We start from the raw sequence: 12,633 nt of genomic DNA, 5'->3' as shown, positions 1-12,633 counted from the left end.
TTTGATTTGGCACCAATAGTATAATAGAATTTTCTTCCCTTTAAAAGGGAACATTCTAATTATTAGTGAAGTGGATTGAAAAAATAATGTTGAAAGTGCAAAATATATATAAAATATGATGGATCATGGAATATTTAGATACTTTTAGATACAAAGACACTTAGCTCTAATTTCTGCATCAGGCAATGTCAATGGGCACAATTAATTCAAATACTTGTGTCTAAAACGAGTCATTTTTAATTCAGATATTATGACATATAGGGAAATATGCATACTCCTACAGGTTTGGAACTCTCAAACTTTGCATGTGTAATAAAAAATGTATATATTCTAGGTATGTCTATGGGAAAGGAGTCAAAGGGTCAGTATTCATGAAGTTTGGAATCATGAACTATGAAGGTGAAGTGATAGTGTTTGGCACACAAAAACATTTACAGGTAATTTTTTTGTTATCCGAAATGGCCTAGTTCCTTCAATCTATTATCTCAGTTAGACTTCTTTTTGCAAATAGTATAATAGGGGTATGTCTGCAAGCATTAGCAGAATTAAGATTTATTTTAAAAATGTTTTAGATATATGTACAAGATGAGTGTATCAGTTATTATTTTAGTGATTTGAAATTATAATGTCTTTGTGTAATGTGAAAATGAGCTTTTAAGACAGTGTGTATTGAATGTGCACAATTAATTATAGTGTCTTAAGTAAAAATTGGCAAATCTAAACAAGATATTTTTTCATAAAGTGAATGTGAAAAGACAAAGCCAAGTTCACTGTAGTTTAGTGATTGTATTAATTTATGTCACATTATTTCTGGCAGAAACAAATTTTTTCCATTAAAACAAAGTTGATGAACTTGTTTAGAGGCAGATTTAATTTTTCTAGATGGTGAATGGAGAAGTCAGTTGGGAGGTGAGCACTCAATACATCAGAGACCTTGGAGAAGATTTCTGGTTCCCAGATGGTGCCAGGTTCTACATACATGCTGAGGTACGTATATGAAATCAAACATGGGGCTTCTTCAAATACATGCATTTTTGTTGCCAGAAATCGTTTTTACATGTACCTGAAATAGATACTATAGCCTACTAGCCAAAAAATCTCTAGTGCTTTTCTTTTTTTATATCATTGATTATCTGTTTTACATATTTGTACCCATTGTGTGTTTATGTGACAAAGTAATATTCTGCTTGGAACTAATAAATTAAATATTTCATATGTTTGTTGATCTTGTTTCCTCGTGAAATAAATTTTTAAAAAACAAATCATTTTTTGTCCTCTAGGTTACTGAGAGGGCCACAGGCAAGAAGGAGATTAAGGAGGACAGTTCTGCCCAATTTGTCAGGTCCCCATATTATCTTGACTTCAAGAGGACAAACCGTTACTTCAAGCCTGGATTGCCATTTGATGCTAAGGTAACCTTGAACCCCAACACAATTCTCTTTTCTTCTATTTTAGTCAATATGTGTGAGGGTTTTTGTTACAAACAATTAATTGGTTTTTAATTTTTAATTTGATTGCATAAAAAATTGCAATGGCATAATTTTAATGTTCTGTGAAGCCAACTTTCAAAGTAGAAAAATTAACAAATATACAAAAAAGTTTATTTGTAAAATTCTTTAAGTCCTTAAATTTTCATTTCATAATATGTAGTATTATATATCCAGTATATCCTTTAGTATTGTGAATGACTAGCACATGGAAAATTGATTGGTTAATACTGAAAATAGTTCAGCATACACCCATAACTAAAATCAACTTTAAATTTTAAAAAAATTTAAAAAAAATTTTAAAGCGATACCTTTACCTTTTAGGTTGACCTCTTCTATGCCAACCATACCCGAGCCTCCAGTGTGCAGGTTTCATTGTCTGCATTTGCTATACTGACTGACTGGTCACAGGTTGCCGTGGAGATGATGGACAATGGACCAACCACAGTAGAGACGGATGACCATGGTCAAGCACATTTCACTGTACTGGTTCCACCAAATACAGACACACTGGCTTTGACAGTAAGTTTACATGACAGTTAGTTATTTGATTAATTCAAGTGAATCTGATTGATGTAATGATTAATTTGAGTAAATTTTGAATAAATTGATCAGTTGACTGGTGCATTACTGTAAAATTAATTGTCATTATAGTTTTTGTTTTAATGACCATGATTTTGAATCGGGTATAGATTTACAGTATCGTTGACAACAAAATATGAATAAAGAAATAAAGAAATGAGGGATTGATATTCAATAACAACAATTTTTAACTGAAGTCAATGACTTAAATTGATAGAACTGAGCATGTAGATCTGTATCATTCTCCAAGGTCAAAACCTCAGATATGTCGCCATCAGCCAACTTGACTCAAGTGACCACTGCCTATCACTCTCCAAGTAAACAGTATATGGTGGTCAGAGTAAAGGAAAGGCAGATCAATGTAAGGAAAATCATTGTGTTTCATGAAGTACTGTTAATTTTGTGAAGAGATTTCAATAGACATTATACAAGAAAATTATAATATGGTGGTTAAACAAAAAGTGTATGCTTTTAAATAAAGTAGCATATTATGCTACAGCAGTTACTTTTTGATATAAGATACATGAAAGCTTTTATTGATTCATTTGCTTATATATTTTGGCTTACTATGTGGTAGCCAGAGTTCTTATCTGATCTGAATTTAGGTTGGGGATTCCATTGCTGCAGAAGCCTTCTTAACAACTGACCAGAATGTTAATATTCAGTATATGGTAGGCTTTCTATACTGCTTAATCTGTGGTAACAAACACATTCAAGAAGTGTTTATAACAAATTAATTAAAGGCATTTTGTCAGTTTTAACTATTTATTTGTAAAGATTATGTAAATCAAGTGTTAGAATTTAAGCTTTTATTGCTGATAATGCAGTATCTAAATTAGTTTTAAACTACAGATAAAGAAAGTATTTTCTGGTAGCTTGCACATCCATCCCCCACCCCTCAACCCCCCCCCCCCCCCAAACATTCTGCCAGATTGAAAAATAAAAAAGTTTTGCTGTATGTTTAAGGTGATTGCTGGAGGTAAAATCACAGAACAAAGAAGTGTTGCAAAGATGGAAGGAGGAATGACATTTCTTCCATTTATTGTGTCACATGACATGCTGCCTGCTGCACGATTGGTTGCTCACTACATTGACCAGACGACAGGTGAAGTGGTGGCAGATTCCGTCTGGTTTGATATTGAGGATGAATGCAGAAATAAGGTATAATATGAATGTATATGAGATCAGAATATAAACTAAGTTGAACAACATATAAAAGAGCATTGCCTTTTTGGCAATAAATTTCATTTAATTGAATTTTGCGGTAATTTATTAAACCATTCCCATCACAATTGTTTTCAGATTTTGTTGACCACTGACCAAGAAGATTATCGCCCAGGTCAGCATGGTAAGGTAGTGGTTAAGGGAGAACCCAAGTCCAAGGTGGGGCTACTGGCAGTGGACAAGGCCGTGTACCTGCTCAATGCTAATGACAGGCTAACACCACAGAAGGTAGGAAATATTGTAAACATTTACAAGTTAGTACATGTTCAATATTAGCAGGTCTTGTTATTAAGATTAACTCACCACAGTGGGAAAATCTAGTCCTGCTGTTGTCCCTTGATGTGCCCTGCACACATACCCTACTGAGGTAAAATGCATTTTCATATAGACAGGCCCATTACTAGCAATGTCAAAGAGTTTTTTTTTATGAGTCAGTTGGTCATTGTTTCTTTATCTCCTGTAATATAGTGATTACTGTGTTTAACTGCTGATATGTTTTTTGAAAATATATTTCAGATGTTTTCTGCAATGGAGAGTTATGATCTTGGCTGTACTCCAGGAGGTGGTCAAGATAGCCGTACAGTATTCAAGGTAGTTCTTGCTATATTAAAATGTTCTGTGATTGCTTTGTTGAGGTTACTAATCTTATAAGTAAAATGTTTCATATCAGACAGACAAGTTTTTAATCTGTCCACTAACAGGGTTACACGGGGTTACAACCCCCCTCTCATTCTTTCATTTGTTAATTTTCCTAGTACTACCAGTACATGTATATAATAGTATTGGATATTTTACCTGATGTCTTCAGGATGCTGGGATAGCTGTGATTACGAGTGCAGATCTGTATGTGGACAAGAGGACGGACATCAAGTGTGATGTGTTGCCAACACACAGGAAGAAAAGGGCAATAAGTATGCCTGTTTTTAAGTTGATTCCTAAGATTTTTTATCTCTTTCTAAAAGCATTCAAATTTTACTCCAGGTTGGCAGTGCTCATAATTGCATTAGCATGTTTTAGCACATACCGGAAATTTGAATTTTGTTTCCGTGTGAAGATTAGGAAAGTGGTAGTTTCATTTTAGAGGGGGCCAATTGCATTTGTCCCAATTCCTTTGAGTTCTATAATTTGTACCCTCATGGGAAGTAGAGCTCTTGTTTGTTACCAGAAATTTCAAAGGAAAGGTTCTTTTTCTGAAAAAGGTTACCTTTGTGCATCATACAACTTTGATCAAATTTTGATTCAGAGTGTGCTAATTCCCGGTCAAAAGATTGGCATTTTTCAAACCTTCCAAGCCTCCCTGCCAACATACTTGATTACAGATTAGATTGAACTTAAAAATATAAAAAGAAGTTGCTTACTGTGTTTGCCTCAAAAACTTTTTTTCTATCAGGAAGATCACGTCTTGACAACTGGAACGTGCAGGACGAGAAGACAAGATGCTGTAATCTGGGTCAACGCAGGGATTTTTCTGGACTCACATGTTACCAGAGAATTGCTGGACTCAGGAACGTGACCAATCACTGTAGAGCTACTTTCTTCCGCTGCTGTAAAGAGATGCCTGTTCAAGAGAGGATAGGTGTGTATCATTGGACTTTGGATATTAAGTGGAGTTGCTCTGAAAGTCCCATACCTTTTAATATAAAGGCAGGGAATTTTTGCTGATAAAATATTTACTTGGTGTAATTTGGTTTAATATAAAGGAATATAATTTTATAAATTGTTTGGCCTAGGCTCATCATTTTTTTTTCAAAAGGCTATGACTTCTCTATAAGATATTGCAGTTGTATATACTTTGGTGCAAAAACTGATTCCTAATGTTTTTTTTAATGATAGAAAGAATGGATTTAAGATCTAAAATTTATGTAACTTACATATCTACATAGTTTATTTTAATCTACCAGTAAGGACCATGTGGACCCCTTACATTGTGGTAATGTTTCATAGATATACACTTCACCATCATCATCATCAGTCTATGCTCTGTACTTCCAGGACGATTGTCAGCTTATATGGTGTATGCAAAACCTGACGATTTCAGAGGCAGGTCAAGTGACATAATCCCCGAGCCCCTGCAGCTAACCTTTGACCAAATCCCAGTCGACGAGACTGGAGTGCCTGTCCGCTCAGATTTCCCCGAATCCTGGTTGTTTGAGGACATTTACTTAGAGTATGGTTTTTTTTTTTGCATGTTGTTTTAAATAATTCCTCTTGTTTTTCCTGGTGTTTTAAGACAACACATACATTTTGATACTCATGTTTTGTAGTGCCTAATCTTGATATATCGAAAATTTGGTTTTCAAATCTGGTTTGAAGACATTTATGTGACATCAGTATACAAATGTAGACAAGGGGCAATTGCAATGAATTTATTATTCTAATTGGTTGAAAAAAAAAAAAAAACAAACAAACAAACAAACAAACAAACAAACAAAAAAAAAAAACAGGTAGAAATAAAGTTATAAGAAAATATATGGTACAAGTTCATTGGAATGCAGATATTGTAGCATCAGGAATCCACTGATCAAATATGATTTACATGCAAAGCATATTATATTTCAGTGATTATGGCCAGGCCAGTCATAGTGTTAACTTCCCAGATTCAATAACCACTTGGGTTGTCCATGGTCTGGGCATAGGGGCCCGCGATGGTCTCTGTGTTACCAGGGCCCATAATGTGACCGTGTTCAAGTCATTCTTCCTGCAGCTGGAGCTTCCATATTCTGCCATTAAAGGAGAGCAGATAGAGGTTATGGCCACTGTATATAATTACGAGAGAGTAGAGATGAGGGTGAGCTGCAGCATGTGCTTGTCTTTTTAAGTTCAGTAAAAGATTTTAAATCTGTTAAAGAAAACCGTTGAATTTAACACCTAACACATTGATTTTTCTCATCCCAACACAATAGCAATTAACATCAAACAATTTCATAATCATATTCCTGCATAATTTGAAAATAATGTTCTTTATTTCAAGTGTTACTTCTGTCTGTTACTATATATAGAAAGTGGCAAAAGTACAACTTTTTTGATGTAATTATATTAAGGGAATAAACTTACTGAGTTACGTAAGTCCATTCAATTACAGATTTCCTATTTGAATATAATCCCTTTTAAGAGGGCAATTTTAACATAACGGATGAATATATCCATCTTTATTTCTAGGTTAAGATGTTCATGGATGGAACAGAAGGTGTATGTGCCAGCTCATTACCTGGAACCAAGAGCCAAGAAAAAATGTTTGTGGTTGCCCCTGGTGATGCGTATTCTGTATCATATCCCATAGTTCCACTTGAAGCTGGAGAGTATCCAATCAAAGTTAAGGCATTTACAAGTTTTGGACCCGACATTGTAGAGAAGAAGTTACTGGTTGTTGTAAGTTTTATTTCTGTTTTCTGTCTTTTGATTAAATGCACTCGGACAAAAACTTGAAAGAAAGGGATTTCCCACTTATTTATAACAGAAAAAGTAGTTCATCACATTTCCAATGATGCATGTAGTCCTACAGCCATGTGTAGTATATTATCAGGAATGCTACATGATTATATGTAACATTTTGTAATATAGGGAAACTGTGAACATCAGTTTGTCATATTATAGAAAAATTCGGAATATTTTATATGATAAATAAAATATTCATTTCTTTTAGCCTGAGGGAATAGAGAAGGTGAAATCATACTCAGTGATCTTAGATCCAGCAGGTCGACTCAGCAGGTTTAAGAGAAGTTCAAGTATGTATTTTTTTTTACTGAAAATATTGTTTCTGGAAAAGTAAAATTTTTACCAAAATAAAGTTAAACAATCTGATTTAAAGTGATTGTCACTTGGTAGATTTCTTTTGTGAGCAGAAAAAAAAATGTAAAAAGTGCCAGGAATTGCTTCAGTAACTCATTTCTATCTGATTTTTTTATGTTGTTTTGGGAAATATATGCTACAGCTTTTTCTAGTGTTAAACATATTATTATTATCATTATTATTATTTGAATTCTTAACTTACAAGGAGATACTGACCAGAGGCAGACAAACACAGTGGATGCCAGACCCCCAGAGGAAGCCATTGAAGGAACTGAGAAATGCACAGTCAGTGCCTTAGGTGGGGATACTTCACTTGTCACGACTTATGTCACTTCTTAGAAGGCCCTTTTCATATCATGCTGTAAAATTGTCTGTTTTTGACCATATTGAGAGACTGACAACCTAAAAGCCTGCATGGTAACTTTATAAGGAAGTCACCTAAGCAGACCCCCTTGACATGGTCTGCTAACCAGATTAATTTAGATAGTTGCAAACAGCAAACTTGTGATGGGCAGTAAACACCACAACCTATGTCTTATAGCATAATAACTTGTGAGGACCAACCAGATTGGTGCAAAACAGAAAAGCATATCAGGTACACTGTTGGAATAGGACTTAAGGTTCAGAAACAGTTCAACCATTGGTGTCAATTAAAGCAACGATAAGCTGACCAATTGGATTTTTAGGGTCACAGCTGCATCTCTTCTATGTTCACATATTGACATTATTGTCATTTTCATCATGAGTGATATGGGCAATTATCTGGAGATGGGGCTTGTCATAAAACATCTTTGACTATACCAAAGTTTCCTTTTTACCGTCTTTACACAAGAAATAATGAAAAAGTCTATTTGCCTGTTCTTTCCTTAGGTTCTGTTGTTGGTCCCAGTGTCTCCTCCTATATCAATGGTATTGAGGAGTTCATGGTGATGCCAAAGGGATGCGGAGAACAAACCATGATCTACATGGCCCCAACATTGTATGCCACATATTACTTGAAGAAAACTGGACAACTCACTCCGGAGGTGGAAAAGAAAGCTCTTAATTTCATCACTGAAGGTAGGATCAATTTTATTTACGTGTATGTGAAATGTGAATGCATGTGTAACAGTGTAAGAAATTGTTGTTGCAGAAGCAGAAGAAAATTATATTATCAGAAAAAAAATTGGCATTCATTTCAAGTGTCACCCTTTCTGATATTGTTTGCATGATTGGATATGTTGAGAAAAAGACATGTTAGACCAGTTGAAAAGACATTAAATTAAGTATAGTATTTTATAGGTGCAATGGCATCTCTTTCAAATCATGAAATTAAATATATCAATTTGTGACTTATGATGTAACAAAAGCAAAACAGCTAGTATATCCGAGTTTTATTCATGCATCTCCATTTCAATTTCAGGCTACAAGAGGGAGCTTACCTTCCGTAAGGAAGATGGATCTTTTTCAGCTTGGACACACTATCCTGCAAGCACCTGGTGGGTATTTTATGAGCTACCTGAACTAAAATATATTTTCATGATTTATAGTCTCAAATTAGATTTCAGTTTGAAATATGTTGGTATTGGTGGTATTTTCCTTTTGAATACTTCATATTCTTTTATGTTGCTGACTTTTTTTTTTTGACTGAATACTAAAACTTTGGGTCACAATGTAAATATGAATATTTAAAAATACATGGTTATTATTAGTCAAAGAAAGAAATCGCTGTATATGACTTGACTGTAATAAACAACATGCCTGTCACCATAAATCTTTATAAATATATGCCTACTAGATACTTAAATATGATGAAAAACAAAAATATCACAATCAGAATGCAATTTTCTCCCAGGTTGACTGCCTTTGTGGTAAAGAATTTCTGCCGTGCCAAAGAATATGTTTACATTGATGACAATGTCATCTGCAGTGGAATCAAATGGCTCTTAAAAAACCAACATGCAAATGGTGTCTTCTTTGAGAGTGGTGAGGTGGTCCACAAGGAAATGACAGTAAGTTGGTTCAATATGCTGATTAACTGTTACATTGTACAATCCAAATGGCAATCATGTTATCCCCTCATTAATATGTAGATTTTCTTTTGGCTTTTGGGGGCATGATCTACAAAATATCTCAGATCTTCAATGTATGACAGAAAAAGAGAAGAAATAATGTTTTTTTTTCTTGCAGGGAGGTCTCCATGGTGATGCATCCCTGACAGCATTTGTATCTATTGCCCTGTCTGAGTGTAAACAATATTGTAAGAATGAGGTAAATAAAGTGTAATAAATAAAGTTTTTCTCTTTTTGTATATGATAATTGAACTTTTTAGCCTCATACATTGCTAAAATACAGTATATGCACCTTAAATGCCATCAGGTGACAGTGAAGGGTTTATCATCTATAATCAAAACCATTATATTACTGTAGTAAAGGATTTTTTGTTATATTCCTTTATGTCTACAAATTAACAATTAAACTGCATTTCCGTACAATTACCTTTCATTAGAATGAAGTTCTTTAGAATGAATTTCTTCATGTAAGAATTTTCAATCCACATGGTTTTGTAGTACAATATATTTACTTTATTACTGATGAACAATAATGTTTAATAACAAAATATTTTGTCATGGTTACATATTTTCAGGATGTAACATTAGCACAACGCAAGGCAACGTCTTACCTGGAAACCCGAATTTCTGGACCAATCCGCCCCTTTACTATTTCCATCATCTCTTATGCCTTGGCGTTGGCTGGCAGTTCACAAAAAGATAGAGCAAACAGAAAACTTCGAATTTTGTCTCGATTTGATCCAGGTATGGGGGTGTCTGGTACGTAGTTATTTAGTTGTAGATTATGTTTGCTTTTCTTGTAGTGCATGTCTCTTTTGTTTATATATAAAAGATTATCTTTTTTTGCTTTGATTTATTAATGTTTAACCTTTTGTTCTCCTTAGTAAGATACAATTGTATATCTTAATTTAATTTAAATATGGCATTATATATGTTATTTGAATAATTTGTTAGTATTGCATGAATTGGGTCACATAAAGATTAACTGTATAATTATGTTAATGAATGTGCAGTTTTCTTTTCCCATGTCTTGTGCTTGTCTGACGTACACTATATTATTAGTAGTCAAGTATTAAAATACTATGTATTTGATTTTTTAATTGGATGAGAAGTTGAATTAATTTGAAGTAGACAGCCTTTTATGCATCTCCAATATGCATCTTAAAATGTATTCAATCATTTAAGAATCTGAATGTTATTGTGCACTGTTAGAAAACACAAAGGAAACACAGTTTGTCACCTTTTAGTGCAAAACAATGTTATCGAGCTAGCCCTCCCACACCCCTCCCCATTCTAATTGCGAACAGTCTGTTTCTCAAGGGAGAGGAAGGGGGGGGGGGTGCTAGCTTCCATTTTCACATGCTCATAGCAGACTTACAAGTAATTTCAGTCATAGTTTTTGCACTAGAAGTTATCAGATTATTTTTAATTAATTAATCAATTATTTATTTATTTATTTATTTATTTTCTAGTTAAGAACCACAGGTACTGGGAAGTGGACACTTACTCCAGATACGAAGGGGACTACATCCCATACCAGTACAAACACAACCCCTCCGCCATTGCAGTGGAGACGGCATCTTACGCTCTCCTCACCCAGATGCTGTCTGAAGATATCACATTCAGCAACCCAGTCGTGATGTGGCTGACAGAACAAAGAGGGAAGAAAGGAGAGTTTGTGTCAACACAAGTAAGTGAAAAAATGTAGCAGGTTTGAATGGCAGACACCTGGCTTGTTGCAATGCAGTAAGGTCATTTCTGTAAGGAAAGATGAAACCTTCTTACAAAACAATGCATCTTGATTGTATGCTGAACTTATTATGCCCACATATATTAATAATACCTTTTCTTTTTCAAAAATTTTATTTGGCCTTACACAAAAACTTGGTTCACTTCAAAAACAATGTCGTAATTGTTATTAATAAAATTATTCATTCCTTTATCCATTTCTGTGACTTTACTTCACACTGAGATATCTTAAATAAGGAATATGTGACAACTATAAGTAGCTTAACCAACATGGTATTGTGGGGCCGTAGCAATAGTCTGAAAGTTCATTGGAATGTTTACTAAAGAACCTTTGGACCAATGAACCCTTGATTAAAAACCTGATGAAAATGTTAGCATTTTTTGGACCAATGAACCCGGACTTTCGAGATGCCCCCGCATGTTGAACTAATAAAGCACACGTATGTTTTACTTTTTCTTTTTCACAAACAGTTGTCAGTAAACATGTCATAATTGTTATTGATCACATCATTCATTCCTTTATCCATTAATTAATTCTTTGACTTTACTTCACACTGAGATATCTTAAATAAGGAATATAAGACAACTGTATGTAGCTTAATCCACATGGTATTGCACTATATTATAATGTCTATATGGCATACCTACAGGACACAGTGGTGGCTCTCCATGCTTTAGCGGAGTATGCTGCTAAGACCCACTCCTCCACTGTGGACCTGCAGTGTGAAGTGCACTCAGATGTGGACACCACGTACGAGAAAGAGATCAGAATTAAACGCGAAAATGCAGAGGTTCTACAGGAAGTTGTGGTAAGTACAGCGCCCTGTAATCAATTGTCAATAAGCATGTGAACTGAAGATGTTTTGGGCTATATTTTTACCCTGTGAATACTACTAAAGCATTGGAGTGGGGGAAACAGTTTCGACTAAAAATAAAACAGCACCTCCATTGCAAGGCTCCATAGAATATTTGACACAAATTTACTGCATTGACATGATGGCTTATTAGTTGTTTCTTAAAACTCATAATGGTCCATACTGAGATGCAGTTGTTTAGGAACCACGCCTTGCCCATTTTTCTGTTTGGCTTTTGAAAACATGGAACGGTCACACTTATTTCTCTCTTAATGGGTTTGATTTTGGTGAACGTATGATGTCATATTAAACAAGTTTCCACAAGCACCCAGCCACTCAGACCTATTTCTTCTTTTATCAACAGGCCCCAACAGGGGGACAGCTGACCATCAGCACAGTGGGCTCTGGTGTGGGTATGATGTCTGTTGAAATGCGTTACAATGTGCCTACCACAAAGGGAGAGATCTGCCGCTTTAACCTCACAGTGAACAGTAAGGAGAAGAACCTGTTAGATGACCACATGGCCAATGGGGCCAGTGTTGGGTAAGTAAAATGTAGTTGTGAAATGGAGAATAATATTAAATGTTTTGGTAGAAAACAGCTAAAGTGTGCATGTGTGCTTGGGTGTTCTTTTCTTTTCTTTTTCTTTTTTTTTTTTACAAAGTGGACTTTTTTTATTGCCTAAATACCTGTAAAATGACTCAATTTGAGAAATAGCATGGAATTTCTTTTTTTTTTTTATTCAGGGTGAACCATTTCCAGTCAAAAGGGTGGTTCTTTCTAACCCACTGTACCCCCACCCCACCCCCATGGCCATGCTGATTTACATAGTCCCTGTTCTCATCAGATCTAACTTAAACCTGCTTATATTGTACTTTGAGGTAGAGATGAGTTTTA

General features: G+C 34.7%; 1 protein-coding gene across 5 annotated transcripts in view; it reads left to right on the top strand.

Annotated features, from left to right (window-relative positions):
* Nucleotides 1-12,633, top strand: part of LOC106180771 (complement C3) — a 34,022-nt gene that overhangs the window by 13,733 nt on the left and 7,656 nt on the right. For 4 of the 5 annotated variants that reach the window (XM_087007764.1, XM_087007763.1, XM_087007762.1 and 1 more), the window contains exons 9-32: nt 335-437; nt 883-987; nt 1,281-1,412; nt 1,812-2,009; nt 2,320-2,430; nt 2,675-2,740; nt 3,036-3,230; nt 3,372-3,521; nt 3,810-3,884; nt 4,102-4,204; nt 4,684-4,869; nt 5,286-5,460; nt 5,853-6,081; nt 6,453-6,662; nt 6,937-7,018; nt 7,288-7,380; nt 7,953-8,141; nt 8,485-8,560; nt 8,917-9,073; nt 9,252-9,332; nt 9,709-9,892; nt 10,606-10,823; nt 11,533-11,691; nt 12,101-12,279. In XM_087007764.1, coding sequence (XP_086863890.1) covers nt 335-437; nt 883-987; nt 1,281-1,412; nt 1,812-2,009; nt 2,320-2,430; nt 2,675-2,740; nt 3,036-3,230; nt 3,372-3,521; nt 3,810-3,884; nt 4,102-4,204; nt 4,684-4,869; nt 5,286-5,460; nt 5,853-6,081; nt 6,453-6,662; nt 6,937-7,018; nt 7,288-7,380; nt 7,953-8,141; nt 8,485-8,560; nt 8,917-9,073; nt 9,252-9,332; nt 9,709-9,892; nt 10,606-10,823; nt 11,533-11,691; nt 12,101-12,279 — 3,456 coding nt within the window. The remainder of the gene's footprint in view (nt 1-334; nt 438-882; nt 988-1,280; nt 1,413-1,811; nt 2,010-2,319; nt 2,431-2,674; nt 2,741-3,035; nt 3,231-3,371; nt 3,522-3,809; nt 3,885-4,101; nt 4,205-4,683; nt 4,870-5,285; nt 5,461-5,852; nt 6,082-6,452; nt 6,663-6,936; nt 7,019-7,287; nt 7,381-7,952; nt 8,142-8,484; nt 8,561-8,916; nt 9,074-9,251; nt 9,333-9,708; nt 9,893-10,605; nt 10,824-11,532; nt 11,692-12,100; nt 12,280-12,633) is intronic. The other variant, XM_087007765.1, reaches the window with a different exon arrangement.

The sequence above is a fragment of the Lingula anatina genome, chromosome 3 (genome assembly GCF_051362555.1).
Source record: "Lingula anatina isolate TDL-2025a chromosome 3, LinAna3.0, whole genome shotgun sequence".
Taxonomy (NCBI): Eukaryota; Metazoa; Brachiopoda; class Lingulata; order Lingulida; family Lingulidae; genus Lingula; species Lingula anatina.
Note: the sequence above shows the minus strand (reverse complement) of the source record. Positions and strands in the feature narration are given on the sequence as shown.